This window comes from Ascaphus truei, chromosome 2 (genome assembly GCF_040206685.1).
Source record: "Ascaphus truei isolate aAscTru1 chromosome 2, aAscTru1.hap1, whole genome shotgun sequence".
NCBI classification, from domain to species: Eukaryota; Metazoa; Chordata; class Amphibia; order Anura; family Ascaphidae; genus Ascaphus; species Ascaphus truei.
In genome coordinates this window covers 389,304,903-389,327,059 of record NC_134484.1, presented here as the reverse complement: position 1 = coordinate 389,327,059, position 22,157 = coordinate 389,304,903, and the positions used below count along the sequence as shown (strand labels likewise).

The 22,157-nt window shown below is 38.4% G+C and overlaps 1 protein-coding gene across 2 annotated transcripts in view; it reads right to left on the bottom strand.

Moving 5' to 3' along the window:
• Positions 1 to 1,187: 1,187 nt before the first annotated feature.
• The window catches only part of DGKB (diacylglycerol kinase beta), an 895,737-nt gene continuing 874,767 nt past the window's right edge, over positions 1,188 to 22,157 (bottom strand). For both annotated transcript variants that reach the window (XM_075587224.1, XM_075587223.1), the window contains one exon: positions 1,188 to 5,783. In XM_075587224.1, the coding sequence (XP_075443339.1) occupies positions 5,676 to 5,783 (108 nt within the window). In that variant the 3' untranslated portion in view covers positions 1,188 to 5,675. The remainder of the gene's footprint in view (positions 5,784 to 22,157) is intronic.

The following is a 22,157-nucleotide window of genomic DNA, read 5'->3' as shown; positions in this document are numbered from 1 at the left end:
TTATGGTACATCCAGCTGAAGACAGTTGTCATGTTCTATTACGTAAGATAAACATGGGAAAACTGATAGCCTAAAAGGCAGAAATTAGTCATTTGCATTTAAATATTTGATTGTCATACTGTAACTCCAGTCTTACTGTTGCTCTTAAAATGCAGGGGATGGTTTCAGCATACAGTATGTGCAAATACCCTTATTTCACAGACACTGAGGGTTATTTATTAAACTGCGAAAATGCAGTTCGGATTCAAATTGCACAGAAACTCCCATTGAAGTAAATGCGTGTTTTCAAGTGATAGTGTCCAGATTGACACTATCGGAATTTAATGACTAACCTCCACTGAGAGATACTTATTTTAAAATTATTCTATTGGTATAAATCTAGAATTATCAATGCTAATTTTATTCTAGATATTGTATACCTTGAATTGAACATTTGTTCCCTACATTGTTTTTGTACAGCTTCATGAGAACTTAGTTATAGGTTCATGCAGCAAGATAATTAAGGCCTGTGACAGGAAGGGTTAGTCGGGCCCCCTAACCCAACGCTGCAAAACTTGTATGCAGGCAAGCGATACCTGGTACCAGAAAGTCCACCTACAGATCACCCCCAACAATCCACTTTACAAGTTCTGTAGTGGCATCTTCCTCCCCTCTCCATTCTACTAAACTTTCCTGCATCATAGTTGAAGACAGGGCCCCAACAATGCTCTGCATGTCCTCGAATACAATGTCATGTTAATTGATTCATTTTCATTTTGTGCCTTCTAGACTCCATGTATGGTACACATATAGTTGACTTCAATTTTGCCCCTTTTACATCAGTTTGTGATTTGAGATGTTTTAAAAGGAATTAATGCACACATAATGCACACATTGTATGGAAAGGAATCCCATTCTGTGGTCCTGTCAGCAATATGTTTTCTTCTTCATCAGCTCAATTAACTCCACGCGGTGGTGTTGTTAATCCCTCTGATTAAAAATCTGCATAAAATGTTGGGCATTTGCTTAAAGGTTTGTGTAATCACCCTCAAAACCAATGAGCTGAACACATTGTATGATCGTGACCAATTACAAGTAATACCTTAAAGTTTTTACCAAAAAATCCATAGATTTATGGATTGCAAATACATCATGGAGACCTCATATTTGCTATTTGCTCTCAATTAATCTCGGAATTATATGCATATATATCTTTATTTATACAGCGCCATCCATATACATTATGCATCACAGCACTAATAGAGGCAACAAATAAAACATGACATGTAATATATACTGATAATAAGTGCTTAATACATAAAAATAAACATTAGGAATAGGTGCCCCTGCTCCAAAGAGCTTACAATAGAAATGTAATTAGCTAATTATCTCATACGCTAAGATTTTTTGGTCTACTTCCCAAGGGAGTGCCTTGACATCATAAGACTAAAATGTCATCTTTGTCTGATTCAGCCATAGTGTTATATCTCAGATAACAGACATTTTCGGGGGGAAAAGCAAAGGGTAAAAAGAAAAAAAGAAAACAGATTATTAGTGTAATCAATTCCACAAAAGAGATTCAATCTTTCTTAAAGTTATTTTTTTTTGCTTTTGTTTCCTGTAAAAATTAATGTATTTTTACTGTATGTATGGGTAATTCATTCCTATTATATATTTCTTGTACAACTTTTTTTATTTATAACATAGCAATTAATTAACAACCAAAACCAAAACTGGGGCAATTGTCAATTTAGATGCACGTGCAAACCGTTTTAATGAGAAAGAGATTAGATAAAAAACATAAAATAAATCTGCAGAGGGTATTCAAACCCAGCTATATTACCCAAATATATAAGAACATGCTTTCGACATTGTAAACAAACAGGTTAGATGTGTAATATCTGGTGGCAATGTCCAGAGATAGCTAGCTAGTGGAGGCAGTTTTCTCATTAGTCAACAATATCCTTGACTTCTCTATTCCTCTTGAACCATGGCTAGCTTCACTGAACAAACCAACAGTGACTGCTCCTAAGTCATTTCACAAACTGATTTTCCATATGTTATTGTATTCAGCTGTCTTGTACAGTGGCCAAGTGGCGAGAACGTGCACCAAAATAATTTCATGTTTAAAAATGGATTTGGAATATTGTGGGTATCAAGAAATTAATGTGTTTCCCTAGCGCTTCCCTTAAAATATTTTAAAAACCATTTTTTCACCATAAGGGTAATTTCAACCGTGATGAAAACAACATTATGGATTTTATTGCGTGAAACAGCATATTTAATACTCCACCCTTGTTCTCTCTGTACTCATCACTTTATTTATATTAAAATCTATAGATTAAATAGTTTTCTATCCTGATGCCCAAGTCTCAATTCTTGATTTTGTTCACATCCCTTGACTTTTTAAAAAAAAATTCCTGACAAATACTATAACAGTGCTAACACACAGAATTGCACTTGTATTATTACCTACATATGTTTATACTTATTTGATTCACCTTATCCCCGCCCCACCTTTTTTGTCTTATTCATTCTATTTTCTCATATTTGAAATTCCGAATAAGCAGAAATCATTCAAAGGAAAATCTCTAAAGGATACTGTATGGCTTCTATGGAAACATTGGAAATAATACTTCCATTTGTCTGTTTTTTTTTTAATTAAAGATGCACCTTGCCTTATTAGCGAATGTATATGCTACAAAACTATTCAAACATTTGTTTTCGGTATTTAAATTCATCATTAAAGTAGCTTTTTTTTAATAATGTAGCACATTTATAATGATCAAGTTAAAAGATAAAAGTTAATGTTATCCACACTCACTCTTTCTTTAAAAGAGATGAATCTCTATTTATTATATTCGGAAAAGCATAACGCAGTGAAACAACATATTGTAAGAATGTCTCAAATGCAACCTTCTAATTGGCAGGAATATATGCCTGATCTTTAAAGCATCAGTTCTTCATGCTCATATTTTAGATAACATATTATGAACCATACCCTTTTATTTTTTTATTTTTTTTATAATTCATGAGATTTTGGAGGTTTACTTCACTCCACCTCATGTTAATAGGCACATTCCAAAACATGTAATAAGTTGAAAGTTTGCAGTGCATAAATAAGGAACTAGTTACTGAGTTAGATGCAGACAGGTAACACCTACAAAAACTAAATTGCACAAATGAGAAATGTATTGTAGTTTATCATTTCAAATTTAGATGGAAGGTCATTTTTGAATGTCAGTTATTAAACAAGCATGTGTATTATGCAGACTAAAGACAAACAACTGCCATTTTCTTAAGCATAGATATGTTGCATAATAACGTGATGAGGCATAACAGACATTAAATACATTACAATAGGCACAATGCACATTTTTTTTATAATAGAACATAGAAAGGAACAAGTAAACATTTTTAGTTTTATCTCAAGAGATCTTATCAAGAATATAATGTGTTTTTGCTGGAGAAATTGAAGCACAACTCCGAATGAACATAGGGAAAAAAAGAAACAACGCAACACAATAGTGCAATTTGTCTCAAACCCAAACGGTAACCCAGTGGTTTGGTAAGGCAGGGGTACACAAACTGGGGGGCATGAGATTATTTTTGGGGGGGCGCGGTTGTTACAGAGGCCCAGCGCTTTTCCCCAAGGCATTTAAATTAAATGCCGGGGGACCATGCAAGGCCTCTTTAACTCACTTAACGTGATTCAGACGGCTTTGGGTGATGCATCACCATGGCAATGCGGCACCAAATGACGCTGCGGGGTCACGTGACGTGATGTCACATGACCCCATGATGTCATTTGATGCGTGATACAAGGTAAAGGGGGGGTGAGCAGTGGGGGAGAGTAGACCGGTGGGCACAGGGCAAAAAGTTTACGCGCCCCTCTGGTAAGGAATTTTTCTTCTTTTTTTTCCCTATGTCCATAGGGAGTTGTGCTTCAATTTCTCCAGCGAATTTGTTGTGTTGACCTTGTGGAAGGTCTTTTCCGAGCAGCACCTCATGACATAGGCGTTGTATTATAAATTTACATTCTAATAGGTTTTCACTAATTAGATTAATTATTACGTTTTGCTCTGATCATTTTTCTAAGTAAGTTGCGCTTGATTTTGTTTGTCACTTATATAATGTGCTTTGTAAACATTGACTTAATTTAAAAGTGCAAAATGTGACTTGTGATTTGTAGAAGTTTAGTGAACATATTAATGTCATTGTCCCACTTAGCAGTATTTGGGATTTGCCATTAAGGGACATTTAGACTTTTATCACCTTGATCTCAATTTTTTCATGTTTGTTTTTATAGTTCAAACCGTGTGTCGCTGTTTAGATTAAGGCGGAAAACCCTAATTTCTGAAAGTAGTACAACATTATTTGATTTAAACATCTCATACTGCTTTGCAAAGGGGTTGGTTAATGGATCATACATAAATGATGTCATTATTTGCTGTAATTTGGGCTGATTGGTAAGGCATTTCAAGGACAGACATGGCCCCACAAAATGTAATTTGCATCAGTAAATATCTGTAACGGAAACTGTTGGATGAGTTGACGTTACATTATGCGATTGTGATGCAAAGAAAAAGCAACGGCTGTTTTTATAAGAAAATATTTTTGGACCATCCAAGTGAGACCAGGGGGCATATTCATGAAGGCAAAGGCCATGTTATTCTAGGTCAAAAAATAAATTATATACATAATATGTATGTAGGAGCAGGGTTCGCTCTGTGTATGTGCTATACACAACATTGAGATAGATAGATATCAGCAGGGTTTTTTTCTTTTATCACATCTGGAACAATGTTTTTGCCTTGATTCATATGTCTTTATGTATTTAACACCTTCAATATGTCACAAACCACAGCAACACTGCAGCAGTTAAATAAGTTTTCTGTTTCCTTAATGCACTATTTTCTCATCTCAGCACTTGGCAAGGTAATCAAAAGAACTGTAAATTTTCGGCAGTGAATTCAATGTCCTTGATTAATTATGCATTAACCCATTACTCTAAAGCTTTACTTAGTAAATCTTTGGCGAGAAACACAGTTTATCAGCCATGTGGTTTATAAAAATCAGATTGGTTATTTGTGTGCCTGTATAGATTTATAAAAGAAGATTTAATGTGTACTGCTCTGTCAGAGGATTTATAGCAAAGTTAAAATCTGTCAGTTTTCAAAACCAAAAACAGAACAATGTTAAGTATATTTGTACACAGTAAACGTAAAAGTAATCAATATTAACCATTTATTAAAAGGCCATTATTTGGTTTTTCTTTTTAAATGTTGAAATGTATTTCTAAAAACTGATAATTGGCATATATGTTGTTGATCTTGTTAATAAGTTAAAGCAATCTTTCATCTGAAAAAACCTTCATAATTTCATATCAAGGAAGTGATTTGGAAACAAGATGTATTCATTAGGTATGGTTTGAGTTTTATATGATTAAAATAGTAAAGAAAAATGCATGCAACAATATATGCTGTCATGTTACTATATTTAAATAAACATCGAGTTTACTCATGCAAAACTAGCTTCAAAACCCAATTACAATAAATTAACTAAAAACATAATTTTACACCAATCTTCAAAAACTGTAAAACAAACTCTGTGATTCAGAAAGTACTACTACTAAAGAACCCATCTTCACACATTCAAGACCAATAATGCCATTGCTTCTGAGGTGCAAAGTACACTTATTCCTTGTTCCTGCACCTTGTTCCTTTCATAAGAGAAGTGAAGAGGCCAGTTTTTGGAGGAGGTCCCGCCAGCATGGGAGCTTGATTCTTGTGAGTAATCTTGATCTAAAATGAAAAACAAAAAACAAACATAATTTGAAGTCCAGCCCAGCACCACATTCCTCCCCAAGCATTTCACTATCATTGTCTTTCATTGTATTTTGCTGTTCTTACTTAATTAAAGCACATTAATATGTGTAGCACCATGAAAAAACATGCAAAAGGGAACAGAAGTTAACTATGTTAAGTGGAACAATGTAGATAAGGGAAAGAACATGGGTGCCTTAAAGACTTGGTAAAATATCCCTTCTTGTTCGTTTTAAGCATTCCAAGGACGTTACAAGGGCTCATATGTATGAAATATACACACTAAAGGGGCGCAAGAAAAGAAAAAACAAAGACTTAATTAATAACAAAATTATACTTTATATGTCAAATAATGAAATACATATAACTTCCAAATTAAAAGAAAAAAGATCTAGTAGATCAAATTGTCTGAGTACACACAAAAAGCATAAAGCTCTATACTGAGAAACCCTGCATCCTAAAAATGTCCTTAGATGTTGAAAAGAATAAAGTCCAGCTGCAGAGGTGAAATATAGCTACCAGCCTTAACTTTCGGTCGGCGTCCTCATGGTGTACTCTGCTAGAAGCTTCCGGGTATCGGTCGTAACGTGTATCCCGTCGCTGCCCTGACCTCACCACAATGCGTTTCGTGTCACCTTAACACTTCATCAGGGGGTTTGCCATAGGATCCCATGGCACTCTTTTAAGTACACTGGCTCAAACACATGTAGCCCCGTTCCCTTGATGCCCCAGAGACCCCCCTCCGTGCGCACTGAGCGGTCGTGGGTGCCGCCGGAAGCAGCGACGGACCCGCCGGCACACAGCAAAGATGGGGGCCGGAACAGGGAGTGTTCCGAGCCTCGGGAGCCTCTGCGGCGCATCCGGCCAGCGGGGGCCACCATTGAATACACGTGCGCATGCGCAGTGATCGTGCATGCGCAGTTGAGACTAGGGAGCTGCGACGGCCATTATACAGTCGCGCATGCACAGTGGAATCGTGCACATGGCCCCATTGTTACGGAGGCCTCCACGGGACTACAATTCCTATGAGGCCAAGGGAGGCAGGCACCAGGTGCCTCATAGCAGCCAATGGGAGCCCAAGATTCTCGGGAGAGGGAGATAGATACTTTTCGCGGGCTGGGAGTGGGCAGTGAGAGCGGGGAGCAGGAAGGGGGAGGTAGTGTGGGTGCAGGGGGTCCGTGACCCACCTGCATAGGTTAGATCTTCCCTGTAGGCCCTAGGAGTTTCCCTGAGTCACAGTAGATTGTGTGCTGCAGGGACGCCCTGTAGTGATAGCCTATCACTCCTTACTGTACAACAGATAGGGACAAAGTGTGCGGAGCCAAGGTTGTCGCTAGTCGTCTGGGACTAGACGGCTGGACATTGCGACATCGGAAAGCAAGGCGCTGGATCGGCGGATTCTTTTCGAAGGTATTTACAAAAGTGCACCAACACCGGACAACAGGCGCTGATCCCGCCTTAGGGAACACTCTTTGGGGACACTAAGAGGAGTGGCCAAAGGACTGAGCCTAAATACATATTACAGTACATGGACACGGTGTGGGGCACGCGGTGACGGGACAAAGACATTACTCCTTAAGAGAGAGTGGCCGAGCCACTAGCGTTATAAGTATAAGTTAATGAATGCGATATATATGTTATTGCCATGGTTAAGTAAAAAGGGTTATTCTTGCGTTACAGTAAAACAGTTTCAATCATATGTGTGTTGCTATTGTTCTTACCCAGGGGAATCTTACGCAATGGGGATCCTGGGTAAGTGGAGGCGCTGCCAGTAAGATACTTAATACCCCAGGCTCCCAGTTAGCGGAGGCTCAGATCTCCTGGAGCCACAGGTGTGTGTATGCAGTACCCGTAGTCACTCTAGAGCGTAAGAATGAGGGCTACACACATATTAGCCAATCGGGTTCCTGTCGCATGAATAATTTGTAAGCCGTCCAATTGATTTGATGTGGTATTAGACTCTTCCTTGTTGGTTATCAAACCCAGTGATAACTCCGGGGGTGGGGGGGGGGGACTTCCTGCCTGCCCTGAGCAGAGTTATCACTGGGTTTGATAACCAACAAGGAAGAGTCTAATACTACATCAAATCAATTGGACGGCTTACAAATTATTCATGCGGCAGGATCCCAATTGGCTAATATGTGTTTGAGCCAGGGTACTTAAAAGAGTGCCATGGGATCCTAAGGCCAAACCCCCTGATGAAGTGTTAAGGCGACACGAAACGCGTTGTGGTGAGGTCAGGGCAGCGACGGGATACACGTGACGACCGATACCCGGAAGCTGCTAGCAGAGTACACCACCAAAATGTTTCTCAACATGTGACATCAACAGCAGTGGCAGCAAACATGGTAAAACAAGTAGTTAGTACAGTGATCTTTAAGAAAGGGCACAAGGGTTGCAATCAATGCTGAAGAGAGTTTATCGTTGAAATGGATGCTGCTGGATAACTATAAGTATGTATGTGTGTCTTTAGTCATAACGAAGCCCTGGATAAGGCTTTTTTCGAGGCATTATTTTGAGGCAGGTTCCATCTTAAGTAGAGATGAAGATATGGCTTTTATAATTTTCATTGTTTGTATGACATGGTGAGGTTGATTTTTCTTATAAGTGGCTTTGTTCCCGGGGGTCATAAATCCTGAAGCCTTTTTAAGGCCTTGAAGATGGATGGGCAAGTGCACTTTTTTCAACATTTTGTTTTGAAAATGTTAGCTATTACCCATGTTTGGCTAGTGTGAATTGTGACACGTTATTGTGTGATTTATACATATATATACAGGTCAACCCCGTTGTAGCATGGTGCTTAGGGTCCAAAGAATCTTTTTTTGTGCAATTGCACCCCTCAGGGGTTCCGTGGCTGCCAGAGGGGGAGAGCTGGGATAACTCTCCCAGCTGTCTCAGACCCAACGGGGCAGCAGCACTCCCACACAGGACTGACCCGGCATCAGCAGCAGCTCTCTCCTCTCCCTGCTTCTGCCTTCAGCCTCCGGCTGACAGGGAGAGAGGAAAATCAGAGCCAGATCCCTTAAAGAGACAGTATGTCTGTGTATGTGTGTGTCTGTGTGTGTGTGTGTGTGTGTGTGTGTGTGTGTGTGTGTGTGTGTGTGTGTGTGTGTGTGTGTGTGTGTGTGTGTGTGTGTGTGTGTGTGTGTGTCTGTGTGTGTGGGGGGGAAGGGGAGAGAGAGTGTGTGAGGGGGAGGGAGATTTGACATCATTTTGATGCTGGTGCCAAGGAGGAGGGGGGGGGCAGGCAGCTCCCTGCCACCTGGGACATGACAAGCCCTGGTCACCCCAGCAGGGCACAGGAGAGGCTAGAAAATGGCATGGTAGGAGATCTGCATCATGGAACTGCATATTATTGGGAGCTCACATTGCGTTATACAGTAAGCGGATTTGCGTTGTAACAGATTGAGCTATAACGGGGTTGAGCTGTATATATATTTACAATGGAGCCTCGATTTGCAAAATCATGTGGGTTTTTTTGCATACTCGATGCGCAATAATGGTTCCAATAACATCTGTTAAATATTTTATTTTATTGGACCAATAAGCATGAACATATATGCCAATTCATTATAGGGCGTAAAAATATTATAATGATTGTGGTCACTGAGAGTTACTTAATTAGTGACCATATTTGTGTCCAATTTTCTTTTTATCATACTAATGAATGAAAAGTGTACTGTACTGTAGGTTTAATATGGTAAATAGTAAATAATAAAGACATCTCTTAATGGGATATTTTCTTTGGATACTTTTCTTACATCAGTTTTGCAGTCAGGAAACTTGATAAACAGTTTATATTACCTATCATTTCTGTTATATTTTTCTACAAGCATCATTTTATAGCATTTCAGATTATTTCTTAGTTTAACCACATATCCATATGAGAGGGAAAAAAATCAGAGGCATAAGGTTAACATGCAGAAAAGGCCAACATACAGTAGATGAACTAGTCTTCTAATTTTCTAATGAACTAGTAATAAAATTACTCTTTGAAAGTCAGTTTATGGATTAGCACAATTATACTAATTTTGATTTATTTTAGAACAAACTACCTTAAATTATACATAGTAGAGAAGATTATGTCTGCAGTGTTTCCTAATTCAAGATTAAAGAAGGAAGACATTTTATGAATGCCTGATTCGCTCAAAGCTAATTGAAAGCAATTATGAAACTGGCATTTTCACTGTGACTTTAAGATACATTGTAAAATAATAGATGTCCCTCATTATGTAATAAAAAGGTCACACCATGCCTTTGGGCTAGTGATACTAAGAGTTTATCAAAAGTATTCAGAGACATTTTCTTTAGCAAGCTACTACTAATACGAGATTCATCATTTATTAAATACCAGTTGTCACCCACATGGTGCCCACATCAGAAATAGGTATTTCCTGAGAAAAAAAAACACCACTTCATTAAAAAACGGCAAAATATATTTCTTTTAAAGTACATACCTGACATTTACAAGGTAAAATGGATATGTTTTTTTGGCAATATATTAACAGCATTGAACAAAAAAAGTATGCCATGCATGAGATGTCATTAACGTAAAATAGAGCATTTTTTAAATCAGCAATTTTCTTGACAGGAATTGAAACCAAAAAATGTCAAGACTTTTGAAGATTCATAAAGCACTAACGTTGCCACTGATCCCTATGTAAAGTTTGTGAAACTCAGCTACAGTACACTGGATATATTGAGTTAGCACTGGACAGAATTTTTTACCTAAAATAATTAGATTTTGTAATGCTCAGTATACAGTAATATATTTCGCGAAGTTGCAAGTTTACAGTATTACAATTATAGTTTGAAACAATAAAATTTAGGGACTATATTTACTAAGGGTACTACTCCATAAGATACCTTAAATGTTCGAAGACATAAATACTAACCAGTGTTGTAAAGTGTCTTAGGGAGTAGTAAATAATGGCTCTAGGGGGTAGATCCTCAGAAGGTCGAACATTTTTAATGTTACGTTAACTCATTTTAACATAGCAATATCCATAACGCATATCCCCCACTGTGCTTAATGCTATGATGCTCAGCCATTTCCCTAAAAAATAATGTAATGCTACATTTTTATGGATTTTAAGCTTCTTTATATGCAAATCATTTGGTAATGAGCACTTTGCCTACAGTAACTACTGAGGTCCACTGCCCTCCATTACTGTTAACGTTATAACGCAATGATATTTAGCGCCTGCCAAAAGCTGCCCTTACTTCCAAACCCTAAGGAGCATTGCGTTATTTCTACAAAAAGCCTTTCAAGGGAAATGGGAAGGTCTTAAGTGGAGCCCATATGAATGGACTGGGTGTAGGATTTAACCCTTACAATTCATGTGTTACAGTATACTAACATATATATGGAACATATACATGGATGAAACACAGCAACAGATGCAAATGAAATAGTTTTCTTTTCAAGGGATTAAGTATAATAGGATTTTTAATGAATGCTGAAAGGGGATATAATATATGTTTCTGTTGCCCACTATTGTATGTAATATTGATTGTATTAAGTATGATGGTAAAAGAATGAATCAACATATGAGAAAATTAATTTCAAGTAGTCAGAAGTAGGAAGATTATATTTTATTCCCCACAGTTACACTTTGTTAAACATACATAACATCCAACAATAAATATATTCACAATTATTTACAAGCCATGCCATTTTGTTGGGTGGAGCACTGCCTACCTTACATATGTCATGGGTACGGGGTCTCCCATGGTGCCCAGCAACTGAAGGAGAGGATGTGGCCATCTCCTTCGATGATGGAGCAGGAGGGGTAGTTTCCCCAAGTTGGAATATCCCTGATGTTGCAAGGGACTCCAGGGATTCTCCTGGTGTACTTTGCACAGAGGGGACATGAAACCTGTCCAGTCCATGCTGCGTTGCCCATGTAAGCACATTTAAAGATGATGTCACCTGGGCTAAACTAGCGGTTACAGCAGTGGTGTGTTCTCTTAATGCCAGCAGAATTAAGAAGAGCATGGCAAATTAATTTGTGCAAACTGTGTTATTAAATCGGCGCACTATACTATAGGTGAAATAAAGTATTATTTCAGTGATCACAAATTAATCCGTGATATAATAAAATAATGATGGTGCAACCGTGTAAAAACAGCGAAAAAATTTAAAAGTTAGAAAATATACAATATAGTACTATGTAAAGTGCTGCTCAAACCCTTCACATAATTGCTTCTTCAATCCTCTGTAAATGTGTAGTCCAGTCGGTGGTGAGCGCAAATATGTGGATAAAAATGAAAACACAAAATAGTGCAATATGTATTTTTAAAATAAAATACAATTCAGTGTAAACTATAGACAGCTTACTCACAATCTATCAATTCATTAAAGCATTTCCATCAGGGGCAACAGATGACCGGTACCTCTAGATGTGTGGTAACCTTTTAGATAAACAATAAAAAGCCCCAATAGCGTAGACTGATAAATGATTTATCAGGAAGTTATATAAAAGCATTTACACACTCACATGGTGTCACAATATAAGAGGCACATAAGCAGTGATCAGGACCAGAATAGACGCCGTCTGGGATTCTCAGCGTTCACCCCCCGCTCGGAATATCAAAAATAGTCACCTTTATTTAAAAATAACAACAGATATTGTCAACACAAACAGATCACTGTCCTACAAATAGCAGAGTTCAAACAAGAGTATAGAAGACAACAGCCTAAATACTCTCACCTGAGAGGGATACTGGGGCCACAGGTCACAGTAGACCCTTCAATCGGACCAATTGTAGCTTAGAGTCCAGGAATAAGATAAAGATGCAGAAAGAAGTCAGATAAACTACAGAGCACTAAGGACAATGTAAACAGTAGTTAGAAGTTTCTGAGGGCAGCAGGCAGTGGATAGAAACAATTACTGGTACATTATCAGAGACAGTGGTGGTAGAAAAGGGCAAGGCAAGAGTGTAGTCCATGCAGGCCAAGGTCAAGGTAATCTAAAGATAGGCATGTGCAGATAAAGATACAGAGGTGTAGAAAAGTGCTGTATAGCAGGGAAAAGCTGTATAACTCTAGCAATCAAGAAGGAGAAACAGTTTACTTATCAATAGGTGACCAGAGATGTGTGGATGATATAGTTAGACATACAGGAGACCAGGAAATTCACAGAGACCTAAAGGAGAAGATCATAAGGAGCAGGAAAGCCAATAAGCTGATGCAATAGCTAAACCAGTAAAGCAAATGCTACTTGAGAGCTCAGGTTACGGTTTCCAGTCCAACACACAACAAATATTCATTACAGATGTCTGTAGAAATATAAAAACTATTAAACAAAAGTGGCAACTACTGCATCCAATCATTTGTAGATTTTCTTCGTACAGATTAGAATGCTGCATTTCTAACGGGTAACACATTTTACTTCTGGTAAAAGTAAAACTTAACTGCAGATATACTGTATTGTTTAAAGTAAGAAAAATACTAATTTCAGGTGTTTTATAGGATTATAATTTTCTGGATTATGATTTAATAAGATGCATTTGGGAAATCAGAATTTACCAGAATCTTACATTCCAAAACCCCAAACTCTCAAATTATTTAAAAACAAAACTAGAATACCAAGGCCATCTCTACTGAGTTACCTGAGTTGAGGCTGAAAATTTGAGATGTTTCTCACCATATTGTATCTTTTTTTAATTATTTTTTATATTTTCAGTCATATTTTAGTTATCTGTTTTTTGTTTACCAATGTATACTTATTTGACATATTTTGTCATGTTAGTTAGCATTTTTCTGCTTATTTGTTTATCATTTTGTAGGAATTTTAAATCAGGACCAAAATCAAGCAAAATGAGCCTCGGCAAAACCAGAACCAAATGACAATTTTATTTTAGAACCAAAATCACGTCCAAAACCAAAACACAAACACTTTTTAGAACCAAAAGCAAAGCATGAGTGAAAGTTACTTATCATTTTAATTAATAATAATTTTTGACCACCCAGTATAGTAAGACCAACAATTTAATGACTCCCTACATGGTAATTTCTTGATTAATTCTGGACTGAACACCTGCAATACAAGTATAAAATGGTAGAAAATGTTAATCAATAGAGCCCCTTTCAATCAACATATTCATTTATGAGCATGAAATGCAGTATTCTAAATAATGTAGTGTTTTTGACACTTATGCTATGGTAGTGGTATTCAGAATAAGCTTAACATACTGTAATAAAATGTGCTTTTGAAAAGTAAAATGATGAATACCTTCTTTAAGAAACACATATGCAGACATTTCAAGAGTGTAGGAACTCTAATGCATTTTATAGCCTATTTAAGAAAATATATGCTGGTGTGATGATGTTTTCCTAGCATATTAAGGGCTTCTTTAAATTTTATGCATACATTTTGGGATTTTGTCAAAAATAGCATTTTCTTTTTCTAAACAAAATTTAATGAGAAGAAATTCAAGTGTGAAAGGTTATTTTGGCACTTCTCGTGGGTTCCAACACCTCAAACTGTTGTGCAAATGTGGTAAAGGATAGTTTTAGTATTTGTTATTGCTGCATATTTTCAAACTAACGTCCCATACAATGTTTATTTTTGCTAACTAATAAGCAGATATGTTAATATGTTTAAAATGCATGCAGATGTATTTATGTGTACATAATGATATTACACATTTTGCCGCAGGGTAATACTTTCAAAAATGATACCAGCAAGAATATATAGCTCTAAAAACATATTATTTTTTGTAAATAAAGGGATAAATACTTCATGAGATTATAAAGCAAAGGGTAATGGTAAGTCTATTAAATGTTTCACCACCCTGTTTAATTTACTTATGCGTGTTATTGTTGCAGCCACACTAATTTATTTTCTGTACAGATTTACGTGTGGTATATCATGAAGCAACAGCAACATCATTACTAGAACAGCACTAATGAAAAATGGATACCTTGTGCAACACAAAATAAACAAGCAATACAACTACAGATCCATATTCCAGTAAACTCTTAATAAGACAACTTAAAATAGGCTCTTTTACGTTACAATTATTTTTCTAAATATTATTGTTAAAACCAAATCAGCTGGCATTAAATGACTAATAACATATGGCCTCAACTGAGTGGGATCAATTTAATTTCCATACAGGTAGATTGAAGAACATTGGCGTGCTAGCATTATTTCTGAACAAACTGTGAAGATGACAAAGCTGCAAATTTAATATAAATGATTAATAATATTTATTCATGTTTTGTTCTAATAGGTATCACTGAGACCTTACATTAATAGAGCTCTCGTGCTCAGATCTGTTACAGATCAGTATTCAACTGGAATGGAAATAATATATTCAAATACCAGAGAATGTCAATTTGGATTATTTTAGGCTTAATTAGTATGTGCAATTTTTCCTATTAATTATCCCCCATTAATTACACATTACTCACAGGTAATCTTTGCTCCTACCAATCACACATTTAAATACCTGTGTAATATATATTAGTAGCACCATTTCATACGTTGAAAGCATGCATGCAGTAAATTGCATTGTCAGTTATAAAAACACTGACTCTTGTAAAATGAGGTGTAATTATGCATAGGTAAACAGATATAATTAATGTATGGGATGGGGATGATCACAAACAGCAAGTCATCAGTTTTCATATAGTCATGACATATTCGACATTTATAAATATTTTTACAATGTGCATGTGTTTTCTTTAAAAATAACTTTCTTTATAGTAGAACACTATAATATACTGTACATTATTTAATTATTGATTAACATAAGCCTTAAAAGTAAAACATTACATGTTTCATACTTTTGACATGAATTTCTTTGGCAGAGTAGATTTTTTTTCTTCATATCAGTACAGGAAGTTTTTATGAATTAAAAAGTTAAAGTTGAGAAAAAAGAGAGTAAGATGATTAGAAATTCATACAGCCCAATCTGCCCCTAGAAAATCAGAAAGTACCCATGACCTGCTTGGTATGTCATGATGGGGGCCTCTGGTATGCCAGGGCCCATGATAAATCAGGTACATAATTAAGACATGGCAATGGTTACAAAGTTTAATATACCTTAGTATTTCTAAAATGTACTTTCTTTGAAATTTGAAGATATAGTTGGCCGAAGATCATCCCAAATTTGTCCTTTTAATTTAAAACTTGTAAAAATATGTGGTTTATTTTAGGGCTTACACTTTGCAACACTTTTGTATATATCTGACTGTGCTTCAATATTGTAAAATGGTACATTGAAGATGGTATTCATTTGATTGCTAAAGCCTGCATTGTGCATGCAGGTAGGCATTGTTTGTGCTTTGCTACAATACAGTCCATTGTTAATAATCCATTACTGCCTATGGGCTATAGAACTCAATCTCTGCTTGAGTTATATGAACCTTCCTAATTACTAAATATTATTGCCTACTCTGATACCAGGCAGTATTGTGTCCTGAGCTAGTTGTGGTGGCAACACACACTTTATAAAGCCCCAAACTGCACCTCAGTGTGTGCAGACAGCATGGGTGGTATAGCTGTCAATTACAGCGGGAGCTCCCAAAGTCCAACCCCACAATGCCTTGCTGCTTTGAATGCACAGCATTGTGAGGAGCGACTGTAAATTTCAGCTATACTACCCATGCTAAGGCGCTGTTTGGGAAACTGCCATGAAAATGGCCTTAAGGGTTTCCGAGAGCATCTATTTATAAAAGTGAAAGGACTAATTTTCTTTTGGAGAGTTTGTTTTTGATGGTATGTCTTTCCATCAGAAAAGAGGGACCACGATGGGTACTGCAGTAGCACCATCGTAATGCAAATTTGTTTCATTATTGATAATCATTACATTTCAAATATCAAGTTATACGGCGGCTACATCGATGATATCATTATGGTGTGGGAATGGACACAACTATAATACAAATCCTTTGTTAAATGGATGTTGAATGGATTCATGTGAATAATCTCAATATGTCATTTACATCAGTATTTGGGGATCGACGTCTGGAATGTTTGCATTTAGATATATCAGCAGATGATGAAGGTACAGTAATATCATTACAGATAATTTTATTAAATCTACATCATGTAATTCATATCTACATTTTAAGAGCTTTCACCCTCAGGCGGTTAAGTGGGGGATTCCGCACAGAAACGGCACAAGGAATTCTGACTTTCTGCTGGCTGAAACATTATTTAAGAAATTGCTGATAAAAGGCTATGACCATTTGCTGGACCGAGCATAAAGTATCAGAGGGATTTAGATTCGACACCACAGGATTTAATTATTTTTAATAAACGGACAAGAGAAAGATCCTCAAGATAGAATTAATCTTACAGTATATTTGATTATTCCCCCTTTTCAAAAGAAATGTCATCTATAATTCATAGACATTGGAATAATTTGTGTAGTGATCCTACAAGTGAACATATTTTTAAATATTGAACGAGGATTACCTTTAGAAAAAAATAATCTATTAGGGACTTGGTTGTAAATAGTGATTTACCTTCAGATAATCAGAGAACATAACTGGAAATAAAGCCACGAGAATTTCAGATGTGGATCCTGCAGCCTCGTTAACCCTATTATTGTACAACAGGCTTTTTTTTATCATGATCAATTTTACAGATTAGATAATTTGTTCAACTGCAGGAGTACCTTTGTTGTGTATCTTCTGGTTCACCCATGTAGGTATATTTATGTGGGTAAAACCAAGGAAAATGAGACAGAGTGTTAAGGTACAGAAGTGATTAAACAAAAAAACTGTATTGTACTCTCAGGATTGCAGAGCATTTCAGACTAGTCCATAATATTAATCCGAACCTCTTAAAATGTATGGATATAGAATGGATGGAGGATATAGGGCAAAATTACTACTTCAGAGAAGATCATTTTGGATCTATTCTTTAAAAGGCAGAGGTGAAAAAGGTTTGAACGGTGATGATGATCTGACTGTGTTTATTTAAACCATGGTTCTCTTCCAATATGGTTTACTGTTTATTACTATATAAAGTGGTGGGCGCCGGCACTCCTACGATAATAAATTAAATATAGTAACAGTTCAGGGAACCCAAAGGGGACCCCTGGGCCCCTCAATATGTATAGACAAATAAGAGTAGAGAACCCTCACTCACAAACAGGAAGAGAAGGAGTACAGGTAAATAAAAATGTAATTTACTGTGAATCAGTAATAGAAACAGATGACATATACAGGTGGTCCTCGCTATCCATCGTTTCACTTTATGATAGGTGGCCGTTTCCAACACCTGAATGCCTTTCTCCGATGCTCACCGCCACTGATTAATTTGGGACTCACTTTTCAACGGTTTCAATTTCCATGCTTTTTACAGAATGGATTCCGTTGGATAACCAATGACTGCATGTACAGTGTATACAAACACCCAGGTAAAAAACATACAGTCAGAAATCTACAGTGACCATTCAAGCATCAATGACAAAAAGGGAATGCTCAGCTGTGCTCACTGAGCGAAAAACATTAGGCTAATTAAACTGCAGTAGCACTCAGCAATATTCCTATGGCCTAGCATTTCAAGTCCTGGTAATAACAGGCAGTGCTAGAGTTAAACCCCTAGCACATGGCCCTGCATGTGAATTAGTTCCCCGTAGAGTTACGTTGTTTCAGTTTTCATGCACATGCCTGAAAACGGTTGGAGTCACATGCCAGGGTGAGAGCTTGCTACAGTGGAGTCTGCCCAGTCACAGGGGTAGAGAAGCTGGACACTCCCCTAGTATAAAAGTGTGATACTATGCAAATTAGTCTGTTCTGGTCAGTCTGAATCCCGAGGAGTTCTGGAGTGGCTCTGGTCCTTGCCCTTGCTCCGGTTGAGCCAGGGGCAGGAGTAACTCCTCCTGAGTCCTGTTCTGCTCGGGGGGGGGGGGAGGTGGATGAGATCCCTAGCTGAGGAATAATTACCTCAGGCATCAGTTCCTGCTGAAGCCTATCTGCCCAGGTAAGGGTGAGGATTATTAACTCTGGTGTCAGTTTCTAGTGAGGATACTATCTGGCCCAGGTAAGGGTGAGGGTTAATTGCCTCAGGCATCAGTTCCTGCTGAAGCCTATCTAGCCCAGGTAAGGATGAGGATATTTCCCTCAGATATCAGTTCCTGCTGAACCTTGCATCTGCCCAGGTAAGGGTGGATGTACTGTATATTACTGAGGCCTATCTGTCCAGGGAACGGTGAGAATTAATTACCTGAGGCATCAGTTCCTACAAAAGCCTATCTGACCCAGGTAAGGATGAGGGTTAATTACTGCAGGCACTAGCCCCTGCTGAACCTTGTATTTGCTCAGGTAAGGGTGGATGGTTTAATACTGAAGGAAGCTGTATGTAGTGTACTATCTGCTGATGATATCAATACTCCAATAAACCTGGTCAGTTATACCGTTACTGAAGTCCTGAAGTGAATTCCTTGCTACAAGTTCTTGTGAGGGGTGAATCCCTGCCTCTGGCTGGGCCCTTGCAGGTGGAGGCGCTGCACCTTTATACTCCAAGCTTCTTATACATGGAGGCCCAGGCTCCAGGTTTACCAACAGGTGAGCACCACAAACACCTACTACCCATATATATCCTGCCCGAGGAGATAGGGGTTTTACAACTGCATAGAGGAAAAAATAAGGGGTAAACAGAAGGTGAGCTGGAAAAAATGGAAATACACTAGGGTAGGAAAACCACAAAAAGACTGACAAGCAAAAAAAGGACAACAATCATAAGCAACAGGCTGGGGGAAGGAAAAAAGCGGGATAGGAGGAAGGGGGGAAAAAAGCGAAATAAAAGCATTCTATTTAGCTTTTCGGCCCCCATTCCCCTCCCCCCTTTTTTCCCCTCCCCCAGGCTGTATATATATATATTTTTTTTTCAACTTAAATTTTTTATTGGAAATTACAAGTGCAAACATTGTGTCACAGCCCGTTGTATCACTTCCAATTATAAAAACACACATTTATGATCATCACTAACACAAATCTACAGACGACAACACAGACAAGACAAGACGAACCAGACAAGGGAACTGGGGTGGGGAGGGGGGGGGAGAGAGGAGAATGCTTCAAGCTTCTTTGTTCGTGGCTGTCCTGATGCCGCCTTGACAGGTGCTGACTGGGTTGGCTTTCTGGGGCGAGACCTTCCTTTGTGTCCTCCTTCCTAAACTAAACCCGTGGGGCTGTCTGCTATCAGTACGTCACTACGTATCGTCGCCTGTCCGACCTTCAAAGGAGAACGCATCTGTGTTTATTAGTGCAAAATCGTGGCGGCATCCACCCCTGGGATTTCTAACTGGGCCAACCACGGTGCCCAGACTTTTAGCTAGATTGTGCCGGAGTCATTAACCAAACTTGTTAATTGTTCCATCCTGCAGACATGCCAAATCCTGTTTCTGATCTTAGGGATAATAGGGATTTCTTGTTGCTTCCATAATGCTGCGATCTCGCATCTCGTGGCTGTTGCAAAATGCGCGATCAATTTATGCGCTGCATTTGACAGACCCCGGATCCGCCTGCCCAAAAGGAACACCCACGGGTCCAGGGGGATCTCCAAACCGAGAATCCGCGGAATCCAATCTCTAATCTGTTCCCAAATAGGGGCCACTCTTGCGCAAGACCACAGCATGTGTCGCAGATCCGCCTCCTCCCCACATTGTTTAGGACAAAGAGGGGAGTAGCCTCTCACAAATTTAGCTAAGCGGGTTGGGGTGTAATACCACCGCATAAGGACCTTATATGCGTTCTCCTTTAATGTGGTGCAGATTGAACTTTTTGCAGCTGTCTGAATAATTCTGCCCACTCTTCGTCTTCTAATGTCTCCCCTAAGTCCTCTTCCTAATGTCGAATGTAGCACAGTCTGTTCTCGTTAGGCGTTGTCGGGCAGATCACTTTCCTGTACATTCTAGATGTAAGTCCCCTTGTGTCCGTACCTCTAGAACACAGCTGCTCAAAATTCGTTCATGCCGGTCTAATTGGCATTTTATTATAGAAATCTCTGATCTGGAGGTACCTAAAGAATTCGCTGTTTGGGATATTTTTAGAGGATTTAATTTGTTCAAAGGTTTGTATGGTCGTTATACCCTCCAGATCTTTAAGACAGGTTATCCCCTTTCGAGTCCAGTTTAAGAGGTTTTTGCTGTTCAGACCAGGAGCGAAGTCTGGATTGCCCACAATTGGCGTCATCAATGACTCTTTAGTAGTCAGCTGACATCTAAATTTAGTGGCCTCCCAAACTCTTAGCGAATTGGCCATGGTCTGCAGCGGTATTTTCATCTTGCGTATCCCTCTTTTGGGTAGCCAGATTAAGTTTTGGATTTCAATCGGAGCACAACAGTTCCTCTCCAACTCTACCCATCTCCGTAAGCTTGGGTCTGTGTGCCATTGGAGAATCTGCCCTAATTGGGCTGCTTTGTAGTAAGCCTGCAAGCAAGGCACCGCTAAACCTCCTCTTATGGTGGGACGCTTTAAAATTCCCTTAGCAATTCTTGGGTTTTTCTTATTCCAAATAAATTTCATTATTTGTGACTGTAGGGAGAGGATGTCTGCCTATACCAAAGGGATAGGGAGACTCTGGAAAAGATATAACATCTTTGGGAGGAGGTTCATTTTCACGCTATGTATCCTCCCAATCCATGAAATACTCCCCTTCATCCAGGTCCTGAGATCCTCCCCCAATGTCTTAATTACCCTGGGAAAATTAGCTTTATATAATGTTTTGTAGTCCCTCGTGAGATAAACCCCTAAATATTTGATAGCGGAAGGTTGCCATTTGAAATTAAAATTGAGATCAATCAGCTTTTCAACTTCTTTTGGTAAGTTGATATTGAGGGCTTTAGATTTAGACTGATTAATCTTAAACCCCGAGATTTGGTTAAATTTACCCAGGATATTGAATACGTTTGGGAGAGACGTGAGAGGTTTGGCTAATGTAAGAATGATATCGTCAGCGTATAAAGCGGCTTTGTGCAACTGGTCTCCCACTGGTATTCCAGAGATATCTGGGTTATTTGTAATGTGCGCCGCTAAGGGTTCTATGCACAGGGCGAACAGCAATGGCGACAGCGGGCACCCCTGCCTCGTTCCGCTTTTGATTTCGAATTGTTCTGAGGGGAACCTTGGTATCTCACCCTTGCTGTAGGGTTCTTGTATAGCGCTAAGATGGCCTGCAGGAGGCGTCTCTCAAAGCCAAACGCTCTCAATGTTTCTGTTAGGTAGGGCCAGTCTATCCTATCGAAGGCTTTCTCAGCGTCCAGACTTAACACCATGGAGTGCATGTTTTTCTTTTGGGCCAGATCTATAAGGTCAATAATTCTCCTGGTGTTATCTGCCGCTTGCCTACCTCCGATAAACCCTACATGATCCATGTGTATTAACCC